General features: G+C 37.7%; 1 protein-coding gene across 4 annotated transcripts in view; it reads right to left on the bottom strand.

Moving 5' to 3' along the window:
* Window positions 1–22,434, bottom strand: part of SLC8A3 (solute carrier family 8 member A3) — a 211,192-nt gene that overhangs the window by 156,284 nt on the left and 32,474 nt on the right. For all 4 annotated transcript variants that reach the window (XM_039334448.1, XM_039334440.1, XM_039334432.1 and 1 more), the window contains exon 2: window positions 5,735–7,557. In XM_039334448.1, coding sequence (XP_039190382.1) covers window positions 5,735–7,500 — 1,766 coding nt within the window. In that variant the 5' untranslated portion in view covers window positions 7,501–7,557. The remainder of the gene's footprint in view (window positions 1–5,734; window positions 7,558–22,434) is intronic.

Raw genomic sequence — 22,434 nt, 5'->3', positions numbered from 1 at the left:
CAGAACTCTAATCAAGTTCTTTTCTTTTTAATTTATGTTTATTATTTTTTTGCATAAATCAAAAGACAAATCTAAAAAAAAGAGAAAGAAGAAAGAAAAAGGCGCAAGAAAATAAAAAGAAAGAAAACTAAGGTTTTCTGGACCTACGACTTTACCATCTTATACTACAGACCCAGTGCACAATCTGGAAGTACTTCTAGATTTATGACTCTTGCTCAAGGAGCAAGTAGCAGTCATAACTAGAAGTGCCTTTCACAGCTTCATGTTGTGCACCAGTTGCACCTTTCTGGGACCCACTGCTCTACTCATAGTCACCTATGCCCCAGTCACCTCCATAGTGGATAACTGTAATGGCCTCTACATAGGGCTACTCTTGAAGAGTATGTGGACATTTCAACTGATGCAGAATGTAGTTGCATGGACAGTTATATGCGTCTCTAGGATGGCACATTACACCTCTGTTCCAAGAGCTGCATTGGCTCTCAGTTTGCTTCTAAGTACAATTCAAGATTCTATTTTGACCTATAAAGCCCTATATGGCATGTGTCCAGGTTCTTTGAGTGACCTCCTTTTCCTGATCACATCTACCTGTCCATCATGTCCAGAAGGAGGCATATGTTGTGGATCCCATCTGCTTCATCTGAAGGGACCTGGATACCATGCCCTTTCTGCTGTGGCTTATCATCCCCCCCCCAAGGTGAGATTAGCTCCATCCCCATTAACATTTCAGAAGGATTTGAAAACATGGTTCTTCCAGGAACCTTGAGGATGCCAAGTGGAGGCCTGCCTGATGAGTGCATTGTGTTTATATGGATATTTTCATTTATATTTACTTTTTTAAAGGATTTAAATAGTTATGATATTGTTTAGGCTACTGGTTTAAGCCACTAGTGTCATATTTAGTGAGATGGGCAGCTAAATAAATAAATAATAAAATAAACAAACGAACAAGCAAGCAAGCAAACAAATAAATACACCATCAAAGTGTATCATCTGACACCAGCCAGAGCATAGAAAAACTCAAAGAAATAGTGTAAGTTCAGAAGATGTGGGGAGACCTGGCCCTTAGAATCACCAACTGAATGGATATCATCATCATCATCATCATCATCATCACCATCACCATCACCATCTAAAAAAATAAATATGTCCAGACAATATCAGTGGGACCTATCCCAATATTAGAATTGACAGATTTAGAATTGTAGCAGAATGCTATAGCACACCACTGACTTTTCTGGTTCCCTCTATGAATAAAGGAGGTCAAAGGAGTGCCGAAAAGTGATTTTCTGTTTATACATATAAGTACAGTGGAGGTTGAGAAGTAATCACTTTCCACTCCCTTCTTCCACACATCGACCCTAATCCATTCTCAATCTTCATTCTAATTCTTTACTTGCATCAGTTGTTATCACTCTCAGCTTCCCAGTAAATCAAGGGCCTGATCTGGCTGGCTGATGGAAGAAAATTGCTAGAGACAGAGGTGTCAGCTATCTAAGTTGGACTTTTAGTCTACAGCTCTGAATACATAACAAGTATTAAGAAATAATAATAGACTTCATGCAAAAGATTAGTGATGGTCGTTTCATTCTCTGGGCTAATTGCCAACTTGTCTCCGAGTTTAATACTGAAGACTGGTTCTTAATATTAAACTTTAATACTACTCTTGTAATGGGACCATGAATTTTATTAGCAAAACCAAAGACATACTACATACTTACTTTGAAAGCTAATGTTATAAAATTACTAGAGTTACCATATTACCTTACTATGTAACCAGTGCACTCAACCAATAAAATCAATAAAATAACCCCTATATAAGCAAGGAAAAGTTGAGATCCCACAAGTTACATCTCTATCATCAACCCTGCAACCATCTGTCTCCCTACCCAATTTGCAAATTCTGAAGTGCATACAAAGCCTACACAGGTATAACAGATCTGCTTTTACAAATGTACACTTTTAAGAAGGATGATAGGGCCAGGAACTGAAGTATACTTTCACTTTCCCCTTAAACAATTTTCATTGATTAAGAAGCATATCTGTATGAAGCTACAGATGTGAACACAATAGCAAAATCCTCATTGAGCTCAATGCATCCAACCGGACATAAAACACTGAAACTGAGGGAAATGGCGAAGACAAGACTTGGCTTGGCATGCCAAATGGGTTGCCATAACTCAGTTATTTTCCTACTCTCAGTTTTGGGGTATCATTTATTCACTGACACGTCTTAAGAAAACCCTTTTTATCTTCTAGGAAAGCATTCTGGCGGTTTCTTGAGCATTGCAGGACTTTTGGGATGAGATCTAGGATGCAGTACAAGAATGAGTAGCCTGTGAGTAGGGGCAGGTTCAGATAAAAAATAAATATACAGAGGTGGTGAAAGATGGCAAGGATACAGGTGAGGTCTATTTGCAAAGGAGATGAAGGAAAAGAAAGAGGAAATAACCCAAATAGATCCACTCCAGGTTTCTTTCCCCGTATCAGTTATTAAGATTAAAAAAAAAACCAGATTAAAAAGGTTAGAGATATATGTGCTCCAAAGTCCCTTGAATTTTAAAAATATGCACTAAAATAAATGAAACTTACTTGATAGATTTTAAAGCATTGCAATTGTATATACCAGCCAGTGTTGCACTACTAAGTATTAAAAGAACCAGCTCTTAGAACATTAGATGATTAAAAACAAAAACAAAAACAAACAAAACCCTTCCAAAGACTATGGGCTTGATTCTGCTACCGTTTCTATTAAAGCCTTGAGAACACAAACATGAATTACTGTTGTGCTGAGTCTTAGTGGCAGCAAAGGGGGATTGAAAATTGCTGTTGGAAACTCAAGTAAAAAAGGACAACCGGGGGAAAAAAAAACTTCCAGTGGGTAAAATATTTGAGTGAAGGTCTGAAGTACATATTAATGGGAGGCAGGCTCATGGGAAAGAAGGCTTTAGGGTACCTAATATATGGATACTAAATATTAATAACTATACCTGCCTGCCATAGATAGGCTCAAGGGCTATCAGCAGAATTTAGATAGTGGGCATTTTTCCAGGCTCCTAACCTGTAAGAAGATTGATGAAATGATGCCTGCCAGTCTATGATCACAGCCGATCCATTTGCAAATGGTCTTCTCACTGGTGGCATCCCCAATTTGGAACACCCTTTGCTGACACCAATGCACTGCCTTTTCCAGTGGCAAACTGAAATCTTTTTCTATGCACAGGGCTTTTGAAGTAATTCTTGAATCCCTCTGTGTGTTTACAATTCAATTTGTTTTACTGTATTTAATTTTTCTGACCTAAAGCTTTAGGATGAGTATGTGGTATACATATTCCGAAAATACGTATTCCCAAAATACCTATAGAATCCAAGAGAGAACTTACAGAGGTGCAGCTGAAAATATGCAAAAGAACTGCAGGTTGTCAGCTCTGTAGGGAGAAGCAAGTGAACGTGGAATGTACGTTACCTGCACGATTAAGCAGTAATTTGTAAACATTAGATTCCCAATGAAATCACAATGTGTTTCAAGAAAATCACCTTGACCAGCTATATGCCAACAGTGCATTTTTCCAGCCCAAATGTAGGTAAGGAAACTTTGACCATACTAGAGTTACAGAAGCAATAAGTAAGAACTGTGGCAGGATCAGCTTCCTTCAAAATTTTGCTTTAGATTTTTTCCCCCCTGGTATTCCTCCCATGGAAGTTTTTTTTAAAAGAATCAAAATTGTTTTATCTCTTTCAGTAGTTTAATGAGATCCCCCCCCCCATTGCCACTTCTGGGTTAAGAAAATGCGTCCACTGCAATCATCTCTGGTCAATCGCTTGTGAAGAACTGGTGCTTATATAATATATCCCCAAGGAGGCCAAAATCTATTCCCTGATAAATCTTTTGTAGAACCTGGGATGTGAAAGTGCTAACATGATATACCTTGTGGATGTTCATTGTGAGTATGTGGGTGTACACAAAAAAATCCATCATCTCTTAGCTGAGCATAATGGTTTAAAGGACTTCTATTCAGGTTTGCTTGAACACAACTAAGAAACCTCAGCTCAGCCAAGAACCTAACTACATTCACACAGAAGCTCTCTTACTTTTTGATCATATATGAAATACCAGGACAGCAGTTTAGAGCCCAGGCCTTCAGACCCACACCTTATGTCCAGGCACCTTTAAATCCTCTTGCGAACATCAGTAGAAGCTTAATCAATATGGGAAAGAGTAATGAATTATTATGTGAAAGCCACTTGCAAGCAGAACTCCTTGGTCTGAATAATCTGGTGTTTCTGTGACAAACCATTGACTATTTGACACATCTGATGTAGCACAACATGCAGAATCTCCCCCTGAAGGAACAAAAAATTAGGGCCGGGTAATTAAGGTAATTAACCATGAAAATGCAGTGAGCATGTGTGATGTAATTTGCTATGATGTCAGTGGGCAGGCACAGATTTTTTTTTAAATGCCACGTTATCGTTTCTATAGTGCTTAAGACCTTTGCTTACCAGAGCATAGGAAATATGTTAAATCAAGTTACAATGTTAATCAGTTTAGCTCGGTGTGGTCATTCCACGGTAACTGGAAAGAATTCTCTGAGATTAAAGGCAGATATAATGTCCTACTTTACTAGTGATGCCTTTATCATGTAAAATCACTGAACTATCTGCTTTTTCCTGAACAAGGTGAGGACAGGATGCTAATCTGCATGCATTCCACAACAGAATCTCCCAGAGAAGTCAACTAGAATAGACTATAGAAGCATATAGAGGAAAGCATGTCCATGGAATGTACTGTTGTGTTGTTTTTAGAAGACTATTATTAAGGCTTTCCTGAAAGAGATGATTACATTGGAGGCATATTAATTCTTTCCTCTTCAACATTTAAATAAAAATCCTTTGAATCAAAAGAAAGTGGCAATAGAAAAGGAGCATGTGACCAAATTCTGTCAGGTGAATGTTTGTAATTAATGTCCAAGCAGACTTCGCTAATGGAGGAATTTGTTTACAGGATCTGCTATGTCAGAGATGAATACGGTAATATAGTATACTGTATCATTATTTAATAATATAGAATCCCATTATAATAAAAAACTAATTTACTATATGAAAATTATTTGAGTCCATTCTTGAAAACTGATTGAAAGACTCTTCTCTAAGTAATCAACAGTATGGAACTATTACTGTTTTTTTTTAAAGAAATTATTGATTTGGTTCATGAAAAAAATAGCGAACTGAGAGCAGCCTTCCCCAGCCGGATGCCCTCTGGATGTGTTGGATTTTAAATTTCCTAATTCCCAGTCAGTATAATTCACAGGAAAAGAAATCTAGCATATCTAGAAGGCAACAAATTGGGGAATCCTAGATTAGTTTGGTAATGTAAGATTTTGATGGCCAAGGATAATTCAATCCATTAATTACATGCAGTTAACATGATCAAGATTCCATTGGTTTAAATTCTGAAGTGTTTTAGTATTGAATCTTAACAGATTCTTTAAAATACATATTAGGCAACTGTTAAGTTATTTAGGCCATCAAAAAGCTTCTATGTACCCATTAATTCATCTCTTAGAAAGAAAAGGAACTAGATCCTGCTACAAGGTTCTTATGTAGAGGAGGTAAGTATGGAAACTAGAGGAGAAGAAAGGACAGTCCACGTTGCCCATGTTTACCTGCGATGGATGAAAATTGTCAGATTAAATACAAATGACTATTAAAATAATGAAAATTGGTTACTTACACAGTTTCATCATTCTTGAATTCCAGTTCTCCATAACTGTCTTCAAAATCCTCTCCTCCTCCTTTTGCTGTTCCTTCAACTGTTCTAAAGGGGACTATGACTGTACCCCGGGCACCGGATGTTCTAAGAACTTTCACTTCTATCACCCCAATGCTCTCACTGATATGTATCACATCACACTCGAAGGTGAAGATGCCCGCATGGTCGTCATCTAAGATAGTCACAGTAGCCACACAAGGTGAGATCAGTATGGCCTTGGGATATGGCAGTTTGTTGATTTCAGGAGGTTCCTCTGCATCAATCACCCGTAGGTTGCTAAGACGCACAAAAAAGTGTTCATCCTCTTCAAAGATATCATCATCAATGATCCCTATAGAGAACTCTTTCTGGGTCTCCCCAGACTTCAAAACAACTGTCCCCTCTGTAAATTCATAGTCAGCCCCAGCATTAGCAGAGCCATCTTCTGTTTTGTAATCCACATATATGGTCTTGGAAACATCACCTCCTTTCCGGACAACAGTTAGGAGGACAGCACCACAGTTCTCAAGACATTGATAGGAACAAGGATCAAAATAAATTTTGGAGATGAATTCTTCTGGCTCCTCTGGCCGTACTTCATGCAAGCTAGTACTCCTCTTGGCTTGCTCAGCTACATGCTTTTTGAGAATATTTCCTGCTCCAGTCATCATCCTGGTAGCCTGAATCCGATAGAATGCTCTGCTTTTTTGCTGGTGGGATAAAGCATAGTAGTTGGCCATTTCTACCAGCTGATCTAAGTCTTTTTCTGGGTGCTTTTGTTTCAGGTCCTTGAGGATCCGGATCATCTCTTTGCGAGACTCATCCACCTCTTTCCCCTCCATAGGCACTAGGTTTCCATCTAAAAAATGGGAGTTCATCATCTTACCATCCATTTCAATCCCTTTGGGATGATCCCCTTCTGTTTCAATGATAATACCCCTGTGTTTGTCAGTACGGTACTTTTTGTGCATATATTTATAGAGAAACAGCCTTCTGTCCGCAATCCAAGCCAGGATGACACAAACAGGGAAGAAAAACAGAGTGAGCAAGCCTTCCCATACCTGAACCACACCTGGAGAGAAGACCGCAAGGATCATGTATAACCAGATATAGGCAAAGATGCTCCATGCAGCTGTGACAAAGAAAACTCTCAAATGTTTTATCTTCCTCGTCTCCCCATCAGGAATGACATAGACACAGATGGCTATGATGATAAACATATTGAAAGCTGCACTCCCAACAATGGTAGAAGGGCCCAGCTCACCAGCAATGAATCCATGACCACATACCTCTATCAATGACAAAAGGATCTCAGGGGCAGAGGAACCAAGAGCCATGAGGGTCAAATTGGAAACAGTTTCATTCCATATTCGGATGGTGGTGGTGATGGCTTCTCCATTGGGTTTCCTAACCGTAATCTCTTTTTCCTGTGATGTAATGACCTCTATAGAGGCCATGAAACGGTCGGCAATGATAGAAACTCCAAGAAACATATATATGAGTGCCACAAAATAAACAATAACTCTGGCAATTTTGTCCCCCAAAGATGGGTTTTCTGGATACCATATTGGCAAGATAACACCCTCTTTGCACTCAGAAGAACCTGAGCATGTGGTGTTATGTCCTATGCTTGGTGAATCTGTCCCCGTGCCAGCATCTACTTGTAGACCATTTAAAAACAGGATAAAAGTAAAAAGCCCAAACCGGAGGAAGGCTGAAGTGACAGGTTGTAACTTTAACCGCGCCATACATAAAGCTTAACATCCACAGCACAGGTGTAATGGTCTTCTGTTCAGGTTAAGAATCTGAAATAAAGAGATTGAAACCATGAGATTGAAATAAAAGGAAGCACTAACATTCCATATATTAATGTGTTCTGTTATTCGCAACTACAAGTAGTCGTTAACTTATAACAGTTCAAAGTTACAACATCACTGAAAAAGTGACTTAGGAACGTTTTTCATACTTATGACTGTTGCAGCATCTCCATGGTCATGTGATCAAAATTCAGAAGCTTGGCACCTTTTGTGATCTTCTGACAAGCAAAGTCAATGAGGAAGCCAAATTCACTTAACAACCATGTTACTCACTTAACAACTGCAGTGATTCGCCTAACAAGAAAGGTCATAAATGGGGCAAAACTCACTTAACAATTGTCTTGTTTAGCAACAAAAATGTTGGGCTGAATTGTGGTCATAAGTCAAGGACTACCTGTAGTTATATTAGCTTATGTACAGTAGTCATATTTGGTTCATTTTACATGGAGCATGCAAAATTGAATTGTTTGCTTATCAGCCGAATAGGGGAAAACACTCTATTCTGAGCACAGCATACCTAACATTGTTATTTAGCTTAGACATGGTTAGTATCCTGACAGCAACTGAATTATTATTATTTTTAAACAATTTTTATTAGTTTTCCATTTTGCACCAACAGAAGCTTAAGAGGCAACGTGGAGATATGGTGATCAATTACAAAAAGAAAACAACAGCATTATAAATATACAGTTCACACAATATTTCTTAAAATTTCCCTCTCTATCTATATATAATATTATAATCAAATTGATTCGAATAAAATCATTCAATATATCTAAATATAAATTATCTTAATCAATCAAAACTTTCAACCGCTCAGTGTCTATTCTATACAAATCTATAATTTCTCACATATTTAAACTTAAACTGAAACTCTCCATTTATTTAAGATATATTATAATTAATACATTTCTAAAACAAATTTTCATTTATATTGCTACATAAGAATTTCATTAATCAATAAACGTTTAGAAGAGCTCATTATCTATCTCAAAAATCCTGTTTTACACTTTATTAATTTTTCAAATGTTAAAATTTAAACTAACCTCTATATTTACTATTCAGGTACCCCAAGTTCCTCTTATTTAAATCTATTCTTTTTCAATAATTCTCCAATTATTAATTCTATCTCATTCCCCCCAAAAAAGAACAAAGAATAAAGAGAAAAGAGAAAAGAAAAAAAGAGAGAAAAAAGAAGCATATTCTTGCTACATTTCAGTATTAAATTCTAAATCATTTCATAATAGCCTAGCCTCCCTTTTAATAAAATCCAAATCTAAAACAATCTGAGTTGCTATAAAACCTTTACCATCCATAATTATCACCTCAAATTTAATATTTATATCTTATTCTGGGTTTCTTCCTATTCCAAATAGGTTTCCATAGTTGAATCTCTAGTTCCGCAGATAGCTCTCCCATTCGTTCCTGCCACACTGTACACAGCAACAAGAGGTCTCCCATTATCCATTTTATTGGGCTGATATAAGAATTACAGCTATTCTGAATAACTCATGTCAGATCATCATTTCCCATCTTTTTAAAAGTTATATAAACTTTAGTTGAAATCATTTTTTTAATATAGTCCTTGTTATGGTTCCGACTAACGAAACATTTCAAAGAACTTCCAGGCATTATTTTCCTAAAAATCTTTTATTGTTACAAAATGTCGGCACAGGCACAACGGAAGATGCTAGGATCTAAGTTCTCTTCCTCTGAGCAATTAAATTATCAGCATGTTCCCTCCCTAAATTGCCGTCATATCTCACATTATCCAATTAGTGTGAAGGTCAAATGTTTTCTTTCTCTTTCTTTCCCGGGCTTTACCCCCAACCCCCCTTCTGCTCTGTATTAACCCCATAATTACCAGACAATTCTGCATATTGTCAAAAGCAAGAATATACAATATTTGCAGCGTTGACAGTCCTCTTTAATCAAATTTTGCTCTTCTTCCAATAGTTTTTCCTCTATCAGAAAGTCAAATGGTGTCTGCAAATCAGCTTGTTCTTCTGAAGTAAGCTCCTCCATTTCCTTATTATAGGTCATTTGTCCATTAATATCAAAACTTTTTTCCAATATCAATTGGTAATTCAACTGTACATTTGCTTCTTCCATCTCAGTGGACTGAGAACAAGTCTCTTGAATATAAACTGCTGTTTCACTTAAACCTTGTGCTTTGCTTTGTCGATGCAGAGAGATCTCCTTACTGCAGGCAATTATCATCCCCGTGTTTTCCAAAATTTTGTCCAAAATATACTTATAAATAGAATCTGAACAAGTTTCCTCCATTTTTATCATATTTGAAGACATTATCTTTTGGGGGGGAGACTATATTTACCAGCAATCAATCAATATCCATCTCCTCCCAAGTTCCTTAGTCTCTTTCCTTTGTACAAATTCCAAGAAAAGAAAATAGCAAAAGCAATACATAGTTTCAGCAGAAAATGTCCCCCAAAGAGTCATCAAAGTTAATTAAATATTCAGTCTTTTCGGATACCATAAAAAAATAAAAACAAACTATATTCTCCAAATTCACAGCGTGTTAAGTCTCAATAAGAAATTTCCTTGGGGCTCCCAAATAGCCAAAAATAAAATCAGCCATTAAAACAAAAATAGATTTAGTCTTTTTCTCAGGCTTTTCTTCCCCCATTTAAAACGCCGCTTCAACAAAAAGGGAAATGAGTCCAAAAAAAAAAGCTTTTCACAGGAAAAAAAAGAAAATAGAGGTAAAAAAAAAAGTCTCACCGAATCTTCCATGGTGGGTCTGTTTGCTTAGATGATCTTATGGCTTACGGTCGGCGCAGCTAAATGATCGGCCATTTTACTGACCGATCTTTAGTCCGTCGGCCCAAAGGAGATACCCGGACTACAGAGGGCGCCGCCACCCCTCTTCAGCCATCCGAGAAGCCTCCTCAACAGTGGTTGCTCCTCCAGAGCAACTTTTCGACCCTCTCAGGGGTCTACCGACAAGAAACTCAGCCGGCAAAGGGACAACTCCCTTTGATTGACCGCACCGCCGCGACCCGGAAGCTCACAGCAACTGAATTATTATCGAAGAATCACATCAGGCATTCCAGTTTTGCCCTGAAGCAAGATAACATGATAAATTGGCACTTGTTTATGATATAACCCTATGAATGTTGATTAGAATAAAACCCTAGTAATTCCTAGTAAAGAGCTCCATAATGTTGTGAAGCCAACATTAACTTTAATTGATTGACTGCAACTCCATCACCAGGGACACTAGACTGAAAGATCCCTTCTAAGACACTCAAATGAACTCAGTGTCTGAACAGGAAGTTGAATCTGGGTTTCCCTGGTTCAGCTTTCCCTGGTCCAGATTTAGCATCTTAACCAGTTTTTGTTTTGTTTTGAACTGTGTGAGTGGCTGTCAACCTTGCAAAGTAGTACAGACATAGTTCTATCATTACTGTAAGGTTACATTAACAGAATCTTGCAGGTCTGAAAGTAGATGTTTCTCCCCTCACCTTTACAGTTCAAGAAACTAGGGATGGTCCCTTTTGAGATATTAGTCATAAACCTATTCTTTCTATGGGCTCAGCTGCCCTTTAGCTGACCATTGCCTAGTCTGCAGCTCTTCCTTCTGTCTTCCAACTTTATTCCCACATACCACTGTAGTTGCTCTTAACAACACTGAGAGTACGGCAAAAATATTTAACATAAATAAATAAATAAAGCACAGGTTCAATGTTTCCAAAAGATGTTTATATTTTCTGGGAAGAACTGGGTCTCCACTTGAAGACCAAATAAGACATAGATCTTATTTGGAGATCTAATAAGATATAACTAATGTGGCTCAAGTCTACTCTCTTTTCTTTTTTATGGAAAGGCATCATCAGAGGTTGGCAAAACAACAGTATAGCATATGGCCTGACCCAGTGAGGTAAAGCTGCAGCAATAAAAATAAATCTGATTTGAAATAAACCCTAAAATCTGTATTATCAAATAGTATTTCACTTGAATATGCTAATTTTAATCCCAGAATTGAAAAATGGTTTTCTAAAAAGGACATGAGGTTTTACTAGATTGATATCCCTTGATAAGAAATCCAGATATGCTGGACTACAGCTGACAAAATTTTCGGTTCACAATTCTGGGAGCTGTAGTTCAATGCATCTAAATTGGGAAAAGCTGCTTTAGAAAATTTGCAAAATTTAGGATAGCCGTATAGTGAAACAATAACAATAAATACCTAAGTGTGCTTCAAGCACCTATTAAACCTAACTACAACTAACTTTCAAGGCTAGAACAGAAAATAGTATCTAAGCACTCAACATCCCTGACTAAAAAAAAATGATTATACAGGGAGTCCTTGACTTAAGTTTACAATTGAGCCCAAAATTTCTGGTATGAAGTGAGTTTTGCCTTATCTTATGATCTTTCTTCCCACAAGAGAATCACTGCAGTTGTTAAGTAACAAGGCTGTTAAATGAATCTGGCTTTCCCATTGATTTTGCTTGTCAAAAGGTTGAAAAAGGTGATCACATCACCCAGAGACAACCATCATAAATATAAGTCAGTTGCCAAGCATCGGAATTTTGATCACGTGACCAAGGGGATGCTGCAATGGTCATAAGTGTGAAAATTGGTCATAAATCACTTTTTCCAGTGCCGTTGTACCTTCAAACGGTCTCTAAATGAACTGTTGTAAGCTGAGGACTACCTGTAGTTGGCAGAGTTGAGGGATGGAGTGAAAGTCAACAGATAAAATGAAAGGACTGAGTCAAAGACTTATTTCAAGCAAGCAGTTGTCTGTGTAATTATCGGAAGTCAGTGGCATCTAACTAACTCATGTCCAGTGGCTAAACAAGCTATTTTGACATTTGAGGCCAATTACCTATAAGTTCTTCTTGCTGATAGTCTAAATGCAACATAAATAAATTAAATGTTATGGGTTGCCCTTTCATAATATTCCAAATGCCTTGTTCTGTTAATAATAGGGATGGACAGCTCCATTAACATAGCCAATATGGAGAAATACACCATTTTTAATTTTTGAGCCATCAGTACAGATAGCAAAATTAGCAAGGGTCGTGTGGGGTGAGGCAGGAGACTAGAAAATATTTATGCCGCCTTGAAAACTCCTTCCCTCCCTCTCAGGAATTCAATCTCCCGTTTTGAGAAGCAGACTCAAAACACAAAACCTATTAATACTCACTATTGCCAAAGTCTATCTATCATTTTCTGAAGTCTGAATTTAAACCATCTATTTGCAAGCTCGACTGGTCAGGCATTCCTATTTGGGGTAATATTCAGTAGCATTGTTAGAGGAACGTTATGCACACAGAGCAAAATAGTTTACATGCACAAACATAGACTGGAAATACAGTATATCCAAAATCCAAACAAAATGTAATATAAAGTACATTGCAGGAATCATTTGAACATTATTAGTGTAAACGGGTATATCCAAAAGGGCAGTTTTCTCACTGGGTTGCATCAACCACTTCTTCCTAAATATCAGTGATTATTGATATTTAACATCAATAATAATAATAATAAACTTCCAAATAAGACTATTTAATGACAACCAAAAGAAGAAGGAACAAATAATGATACAAATGGAAACAAACAGGACCGACAAAGTGAAGGAAACAGGAGACAACTTATTTTGTAGTATCTGAATCACAAATCCCTATCAAGCAGTCTTGGGAAAATTGAAGATTGGAATGAAATAACAAATCTTCTAGGCATGACAAATTCTTTCTGCCTTCCTCTCTGAAAATCCAGTCATTTATTTCCTTTTTAATTTAGATCGGACTTTCTAGAGTTGAGAGATTAAGACTACAAACAAGAATCTGGGGCAAAACCCCAAGCCCTCTTTTCAATTAGTCAAAATATATGAATGTTGCTGGAAGACTCAGTGACAAATACTTTTAAGAGAGGTAGCAGACACGTTTTTTTGCTCCCACAGTACACAGTGACTAGAATTTCCAGTGCTGCAACTAAGGCTGGAAGACAATTTTCTTTTGCAGAATATAAATATGTGAGCCCAGATCTGGTGAAATGTGGCTCAAGATTAAGCTTTCAGCCAGCAGCAACTGTGGTGTAATATAGCTCATAATCCTTAGGGCAGGATCTGCAATCCTGACAACTTTAAGACTTGTGGACTTCACTCCCAGAATTCCTCAGCCAGCTAGGGAATGACTCTAACAGTTGGGTTGACCAGCCATCCCAATTTAGAAGCTTATTATCCAGGATGGCCGATCAGATATAATCAGGAAATTCACAATAGCCCTATATTCTTTTTTCCCCCAACAACAGTTCTCTAAAGTTTGATATCTGTAATTAAGGAAACGCTAGTAGCCATCAGAAAAAAGTGGTTGTTGATAGTCCTGATCTTCATGAATTTCTGTACCCCTTTTAAAATCCTGTAAAATCATAATCATATCTGATGGTAGTGAATTCCACAGTTAACCTATGTGTTGGGATGCCTACTCTTAAAATGGCTCCTAGACAGCCAATGTATCATGCCATAAATTTTTGGAAACATTTGAGCTTTTCCACTTGCTTCCTGTTTAGATATTCCAAATAAAGATATAAACAGGAATTATAATAATTGGAAATGTTGCTTATCTAGAGAAATGCACAATCTTAGCTATATGTTTAACTTATATGAGCCAACTGCCTGTACATTGCTGGCAGCAATTCCATCTCTTCTCAGTATGTCTTTAAATTATGAAACCTAACAATCAAAAGAGGCCAGAAATCTCCAGCCTTTCGGGCTGATGTGCATTTAGAATTTTGGAACATAAGATGTTGCATAATGTGAGTATATTTTGGAACATAATATGGGCACTCTCACAAAAAGACATCACTGCTTATAAGGTATAGATTTATCTGAATGCTCGCTACCACATTTTCCAGCTTGCTCTCCATGGGATGCTCCTCATTCCTTCACTTGCAATTCAAACAAAGCACTGGACATCAGCCATCTACCATGTTCATTTTTTAAGAAGGCTTACAGCATCCATTAAAGCCCAGAAACTTTTTTTTAGGGACGGTAGGGACAAAGAAGAGACTGAAGACTGGATTTCACAGCCTTTCAGCTTCTCATTTTTGCTTATGTAATATTTTTTAAAAAAACAGTAAAAATCAGGAAGGTCAGGAGATTAGTGGCTGACAAAGGAGACCTCATGGATACCTTGTCATCCATACATGCCATGTTTGAGATCCGAGGACTTAGGTATCAACTTTCTAAAATCAATATATTTTGATCCTGTAATCCCAACCAGTCTGTCCTCAAAAATATCCTGTCAGAAAGCATAAGCTGCCCCCCACTTTCATAGCTGTATTTATGGAGTATATAAGTAAGGTTTCTCTTACTAAATACTCATGTGATACACATCTTTCTCTAAGTGATTCTCAAAGATACCAACTGTTTTATTTTTGAAATGTTCTTAACTTGCTAGGAAAGTTTCCATGGACCTGGGTAAAAACTAAGAAGAAGAAAATTGAATTACAGAGAACTACCTACCTATGCCCCACTAGCACTTTTGGTATAAGAATTGCTTGCGATAACAGTAGCCCCAGTTCACTTTTAGCTGGGGGTTCTCTGAGCTTAGGGAGATCAATGCTGAAGTAGAAATCATGTTTTGTGCAAATGTTTCACTTTGCATTCAGCAACAGTTCAGAAGTGGGATTTATGTATTCTGCATGAAATTTTAATTTGATGGAGTTTATTGATGATTGGCAGCTTCTTGATGCAGCCTCCTCCAACTTCATATCCTCTGGATAGCTAGAATTCAACTCTTAATATTCCCAATCAGTCCAAACAGTGGAAAGTATCAGATGGGAAAAACAGACTTCTCTTATCACAGGGGTAGGCAACCTTGGCTCTCTTATGACTCGTGGACTTCCACTCCCAGAATTCCTGAGCCTGAAGTCCACAAGTCATAAAAGAGCCAAGGTTACCTACCAGTCTTATCAGTTTGCAGAGAGTCTACAAATCAGAGCTTTGAGTCTACTTTTAAAATAGACCCCAGACAGAATTACTAGAATAACAATTTGCTTATGGTTGGGGTTTTTTTGCATTCCCAACATATGGTGAAATTAATTACTAGCTTTCTGCTTCTTCATTGAAAGATAGAAGCAGAAGGCCACCCTGTTTTCCAAATTATTGTTCAACACAGAAGTGCATGATAAAAAGATTGGCTGTGTTTACTGTACCCTATGCAGAGAATAGGTTTCTTCAGTAAAAAGCACATTGTGGATGTATTACCAACAGCTGAAAATAAATATGTAAATTAAATATTACAATTTGATTTCACACAGCTCACTTCTCTTTGGTAACACCATGTGCATACTAAAGTCCACACTGGGAGAGCTATATATGCACAATTTGCATGTGCAATTAGCTTGATTGCACTGCACGTTGCATGATTATATGCATACAAGATTTATCCCCCCCCCAAAAAAAAAGATTTGAGAAGCCTGAGTTTAGAATTGTTTGTAATCTGTTTTTCTCTGTGGATGAAATTTAAAAAAGGATGAGAGAAGTGTGAAAAATTAGATTACAATTTAAAATTCAAATTGTCACCTGGAGTCTCCACTTGGAAGCAATTTATAAAAAAGTGACATTTAAGTAAGCCTAATGGCAAGTGGTAAAAAGCTCATACTGGATGATCAGATATCCTGGCAAAAACTAAAATGTTACAGTAGCTGCAATGAAATATCAGTTTAGTTGGTTTCCTCAGTACAAGCAACTGAAAAGCATTTTGTTGTTGTTCAGTCACTACGTCATGCCCAACTCTTTGCAACCCCATGGACCACAGCATGCCAGCCCCCCCATCTCCCAGAGTCCACCCAAACACATGCCCACCGTGCCAATGACACTATCTATCTTATCCTCTGCCATCCCTTTCTCCTTTTACCTTCAATCTTTCCCAACATCAGAGTCTTATCCAATGAGTCCTCTCTTCTCATTTGGTGCCCAAAGTATTTGAGCTTTAGCTTCAGTAGCTGTCCTTCCAAACAACAGTCCGGATTTATTTCTTTTAGGACTGACTGATTTGATCTCCTTGTAGTTCAAAGAATTCTTAAGAGTCTTCTCCACAATTCGAAAGCATCAATTCTTTGGCACTCATCCTTCCTTATGGTCCATATCTCACAGCCATACATTACACTACTGGGAAAACCATAGTTTGACCGTACAGACCTTTATCAGCAAGGTTATATCTCTGTTTTTTAATATGCTGTCTAGGTTTGCTATAGTTTTCCTCCCAAGGAGCAAGCGTCTTTTAATTTCATGGCTGCATTCACCATCTGCAGTGATCTTAAAGCCCAAGAAAAGAAAATCTGCCACTGCTTTAATTTCTTCCCCTTTTATTTGCCAGGAAGTGATGGGACCAAATGCCATGATCTTATTTTAATTTTATGTTGAGTTTCAAGCCAACTTTTGCACTCTCCTCTAGTCTCTAGTATTAAAGTTCTTTTAAATTTTAAAATATAAATAATATGTTGGTATTATGACCCCAATAGAAATACATGTAATTTTCTGCTCCTTTACCTCTAGGGTTCTAACTTTTATTAGAACATTACCATTATTATGCACTATCTCCTTATCTCCTTCTCTAACCCTACGATCTTTGCATTGAATTACAATTTCCATCAGTATCAAGATGATGGCAGTTGTAATTCTATACACCTGCAAGGCATCAGCCTGAGGAAAGTATGATTAACACATAGTTCAAAGGTAAGGAAGGCTACCTACTACAAAGTTCCCCATCAGTGCAAACTGAAAAATTAAGGTTGCTGTATCTTGATCAAACAGAACTTTGTTGCCAACTTGTGATCACCCGGAATTTTGCAGCCCAGACAGAACCTGATATAAGATATTAGAATGCAAATACACAAACACACATACAGGATTTTTTTCAGCAAGCTTTTCCTTTTTCCTTATGTTATGAATAATTATGATTTCAACCTTATTTTCCTTTGGAATGATCCCTGGAGAAAACTGTAAAACGTAATGAAAATAAAATACAGTAAATGGTTTGTATTGGTATTTTTATGGAATATATTTACCATATAAAGCTCAGGACTATATTGGTTGGAAACATGTGGAAGAGGCCTTCTCCCTGGAGTGGATAGACAATGGCTAAAATGATGGTGATGAGATGGTATATATTATGTATATCAAATAGGCTGCATACAAACAACATGCTAGACTAGGCTCCAATGGGAGTACAGTAGATATTTATGGTTCAGCAGGTGGTGGTGAATCAAACATTGTCTTGGCATGTTGCATGGTTTATTCCATTATATCACACAGTTAAATCAGGAGGAGCATATGTTATGTGAATACAGCAACCACATCTTGTTAACTCAGATTTAGATTTAGCATACTGCATGAAGCCACTCGTAAAGTATGTGTAGCTTCTAACAGTGAAATATCCAAGTTTACTTGGAAATAACTTCCTCAGTAAAGCTTTCCCCCCCTTGTAAATGGTATAGGATTTAGCCTTATAATTATAAACTCCTCTGTTCCATCAATTTAAAGTTCCATGGATCAACCAACATCTCAGGAATCGTTTATGTTAAATAACCTAGGAAAATAAGATGATAGAATAAAGATAGCTTATTCATTTGCTGCCATATTATCATTTACAAATATCTGGCAGCTTATTTCTTTTATTAAAAAATGTTCTAAAATATTTTAGGACACCCTAAAATTATTGTTGCCACCGTGATGGAATGTAATCTGAAGTTAGAGGAGGGAGGGGCTATTTCCCAGGGGGGAAAGAAACAATGGAACTTGGAATGTCTGGTATGCAGAAACAGGGCAGAGATCAGACCTCCCACCCACCCCAGCCATTCACAGAGTATATCTAGCAGTTATTCAGATTGTTGCTTTAGTCTGGCAAGATTCTATCTGTAGGCAAACAATAATAAAGAACTACTCAGAAATAACTCCACATATTGTTTTTGGTTCTTTGGGCCTGACAGCCACCATTTTTCTGCTATTGTTGCCCATCCCCATTGATCATTAGGCAGGCAGATGAACCATGTCTGGACCACCACTTGGTTCCTCTTTACAGTAATTGGGTATCACTTGGATCTCTCAAAATCCATTCCTCAATAGATACCTGTTGGCTGGGGGATAACCAGGGTCATGTATACATTGTCCTCTCTCGCCTCTTCATGTTAATACTACCTGGACAGAAATATCTGAGCCAATGCACTGTGCACAGTAGTTTAATCCTTAAATGTGGACTGTTCGTTAAATAAAGTATGGAACAATTTGGATAAATATTGTAGATGCAAAACATAGAAGGTAAAATTGCCTTAAAAAGTAAAAAGGGTTTTGATTTCTAATATAAACAAGTTCTATATCTTGGAGGACTAGCCTTAATTTGATTATTATTGATCTCTAGATAGATCAGGAAGCACCAACCATCTGTCATTTTGCTTTTATGTTTTATTAAATTTTAAAAATATTAACTATGGCTCAAGAACCATTGAGATGGATAGACTGATCTTACCACCATTTAAACTGTTGTGAATGTATATTCCTGAAAAACAAGAGGAACCAGAAGCAGTTTCTTGACAGAAATGCTTACTCAAGTCTACAAGCTTCTTCATATCTACCTCTAAATTTAAGCTTCCTGCATTATCTGAGAAGTATAACTACTTTATTGGTTCCCATTATTTACTTTTGAGTTGTTTATGAAAATGCCCTATGATGAACAACACCCTAAGTATTTCACAGATGATACAAGAAGCTTTGTCATATCACTTGGAGAAAAGCAGATGTATTTCCCAGTCAGCCACGCTTATGAATCAGCTCATTTGAACATACCCCTAAACTTATTTACCTGGTAATAAATTTTACTCAGTTAAATGGATTTATGCAAATAACAGCTTCAATATTGTTCAGGGAGGAATGTAAGGTGACCAACTTTTTTACAATGAAAAGGAGGACACAAATAAATTGAAGAAAAAAATATCGTAAAAGCTGGCTCGGCCCATGGAAGGTCAACTGCCCGCCAAGCCCCCGCCAGCACCACTGCCTGCCTTGTAGAGTGGGCCCCGCAGCTCCCAAAGCACCAGCTGTGCCAGCACTGGCCCTGGGGGGCAGCCCATCGACACACCCCGCCTGCAGCCTCCCTGCCAGCACCACTGCCCACCCTGCGCAGCCCCATGTAGAGAGGTCCCTGTGGCTCCCACAGCATGGGGGGCAGCCGGCCACTGCTGCCCCTCACACCCCCGCCCGCAGCACCCCCGCCACCCCTGCCTCTTGCATCCGCAGCCATTATTGCCCTAGCAGAGCCGAAGATCAAGAGAAACATACCACTCCAGTCTCCTCCAGGTATCTTCGGAACTAACTAGGAGATGGTGTAGTTGGGTAGCAGGGAGGGGTGCTAAGTTCCTGCCAATTCACTTTCGCTGCAGACAACTTGCATGTGCAAAGTTTGCCAGCTGGATGTTTTGGCACGCTTAGCAGCAATTCCTTTTCGAAAGCCAATAGGGGGAATAACACAGCTCATGCAAAAGTTGAAAAAAAAAACCATCAAAAAAAGGTGCCGGAACGCCATTCTGAGTGTTCTATGAGAAAAAAAAGGCCTGCAGATTAGTCTTCAAATATCGAAAAGGAGGACATGTAGGAGGATACTTTTTGAGGGAGGACAGAACTTACAAAAGGAGGACTATCCTCCCTAAAGGAGGACGGTTAGTCACCTTAGGAATGTTGTCTTCCATCCTTTTGATGCATGCTTCCAATGCAGCTGGAGGATCTAGGCAATTCGTTTTAAGTGTATTACCAAGTTTTCCCCAAAATAAGACCCAATCAGAAAATAAGCCCTAGCATGATTTTTCAGGATACTTGTAATATAAGCCCCATCCCAAAAATAAGCCCCAACTAAGATCGGCAGCCAGATGGATGCATGTATTACCATATTTCCCCGAATATAAGCCCTAACTGGAAAATAAGCCCTAATGCATCTTTTGGAGCAAAAATTAATATAAGACCTGGTCTTATTTATGGGGAAACACGATAGTAAGAAATGCTCATAGTTCTTAGTTGCATTTTACTAATAAAAGAAGTAAAACACCTGTCAGGAATCTCCTGGTCTGTTTCACCCTGTATTAAAAGCCATGAGCATTTGTTAATTGATAGTATTTTTAACATGTAAATTTTGAATGTTGCATGGAGGGTGGCATAGTAGATTTCCCTAATGAAAATCTCTCATACAGTTTTCTGCCAAATGGAGCAATAATATTTTTTTGCCCTGCATAACAACAGACAACCGTTTGAATGATTTTTGGCTGAGAAAATAAATGGAGGACATGTTCCAAACTTCCAGTTTCTGCAATTCTATCAAAAGTAGAGGCAGGCCACAGCAAGTATATTTTAATTTGTAAAAATCTCTACAACATCTAACTTGACCCAGTTAAAAAAGTAGAATAGCAGTATATAGTCTTACGTGTTAGAATGGGGAGAACAAATATCTCTAAAGAAAGGGAGTAAGAAAAGTTCCTGAATTTCCACTGTATATACGGCTGTATAATTTATTTATTTATTTTATTCAATTTCTACAGTCACCCATCTCAATCAACGACTCTGGGCAGCTTACAATAAAAAAATACTACAATTAGAACAATAAAAACATTTTAAAATAATAAAAACAAGAAAAAATAATTATGGGCAATTTTGTTCTCTGACTCTTCTGACAACTTAAGCAAGCGAAGGGCAAGCAAACTGAAGGATAATCAGCAGGGCTAATATGAATAACATAATTAATCTCTTCCAATCTTTTCTGCACCTGGAAGAGCCTAATGTGAATCTTTGGCAATACTTTGCCACTGACTTCTAGGATTAGAAATTATTTATTCAGAGAATCCTGTTGTGACAATCTTGCTGAATGGCTGGGAATCGATCCAGACTAATTAAAACGTGTACAGTTAAACAAAGTCCTAGTGTTTTCAGCTGTAAAGGATACATTTCAGCTTGTTCGGTCTGAGGCTCTTACCCGTTCTTTCCAATTAAAACAGCCAGAAATACCGAGTTGACAAGGACTGTGCTGAATACCTCTTTAGAGGAAGGTATAATCCCATCAATCAATAGATCCTTTGTTATATCTCTGTTGAAAAAAAAACTCTTCCTAGATCTCAACAGATTGGTCAACTATCAGCCTCAGCTCTGCCAGTCTTAGGCAATACAGGTAGTCCACAACTACAACAGTTCATTTAGCATTCAGAATTATAAGGGCACTAAAAAAAATGACTTACGACCATTTTTCACACTTCTGACCGTTACAGCACCCTCATGGTCACGTGATTTACATTCAGCTTCTTGACAACTGGTTCGTATTTATGATGGTCGTCATCTGATCCCCTTTTGCAACCTTCTGACAAGCAAGTCAACGGGGAAGCCAGATTCACTTAACAACCGTGTTACTAACTTAACAACTGCAGTGATTCACATAACAAATGTGTCAAGAAAAGTCGTAAAATGGGGCAAACTCATTTAACAAATTTCTCACTTAACAACATAAATGTTGGGTTTAGTCGTGGTCTTAAGTCAAGGATTACCTGTACATGTAAGTCTTTAGTGCCATTTAAACACCAGGGTGTGTAGCATTGGCAATTGCTTTCTTTATGCTAGATGATAAGATACTGAGAACTAGAAAGAGGAATGGAGGCCTACTGATTTTATTGGTTATTTATTGACTATTTACTGAATAATATTTAATTGCACTGATCGTTATGTTCTTCTGGACTTATGCATTCTAGAAATAATATTATGATAGTACTAGTCTTCTGAGGGCCAGTTCCAGAGATTGGGGACTTGGGGATCCAGTTTTGCATTTTAGTTAATAATTTATTGTTTCCTGCTGAGATTCAACT

The sequence above is a fragment of the Crotalus tigris genome, unplaced genomic scaffold (assembly GCF_016545835.1).
Source record: "Crotalus tigris isolate CLP2741 ecotype Arizona unplaced genomic scaffold, ASM1654583v1 scf7180000017545.3456711, whole genome shotgun sequence".
In the NCBI taxonomy this organism is placed as follows: domain Eukaryota; kingdom Metazoa; phylum Chordata; class Lepidosauria; order Squamata; family Viperidae; genus Crotalus; species Crotalus tigris.
This window is presented reverse-complemented; position numbering and strand designations above follow the sequence as displayed.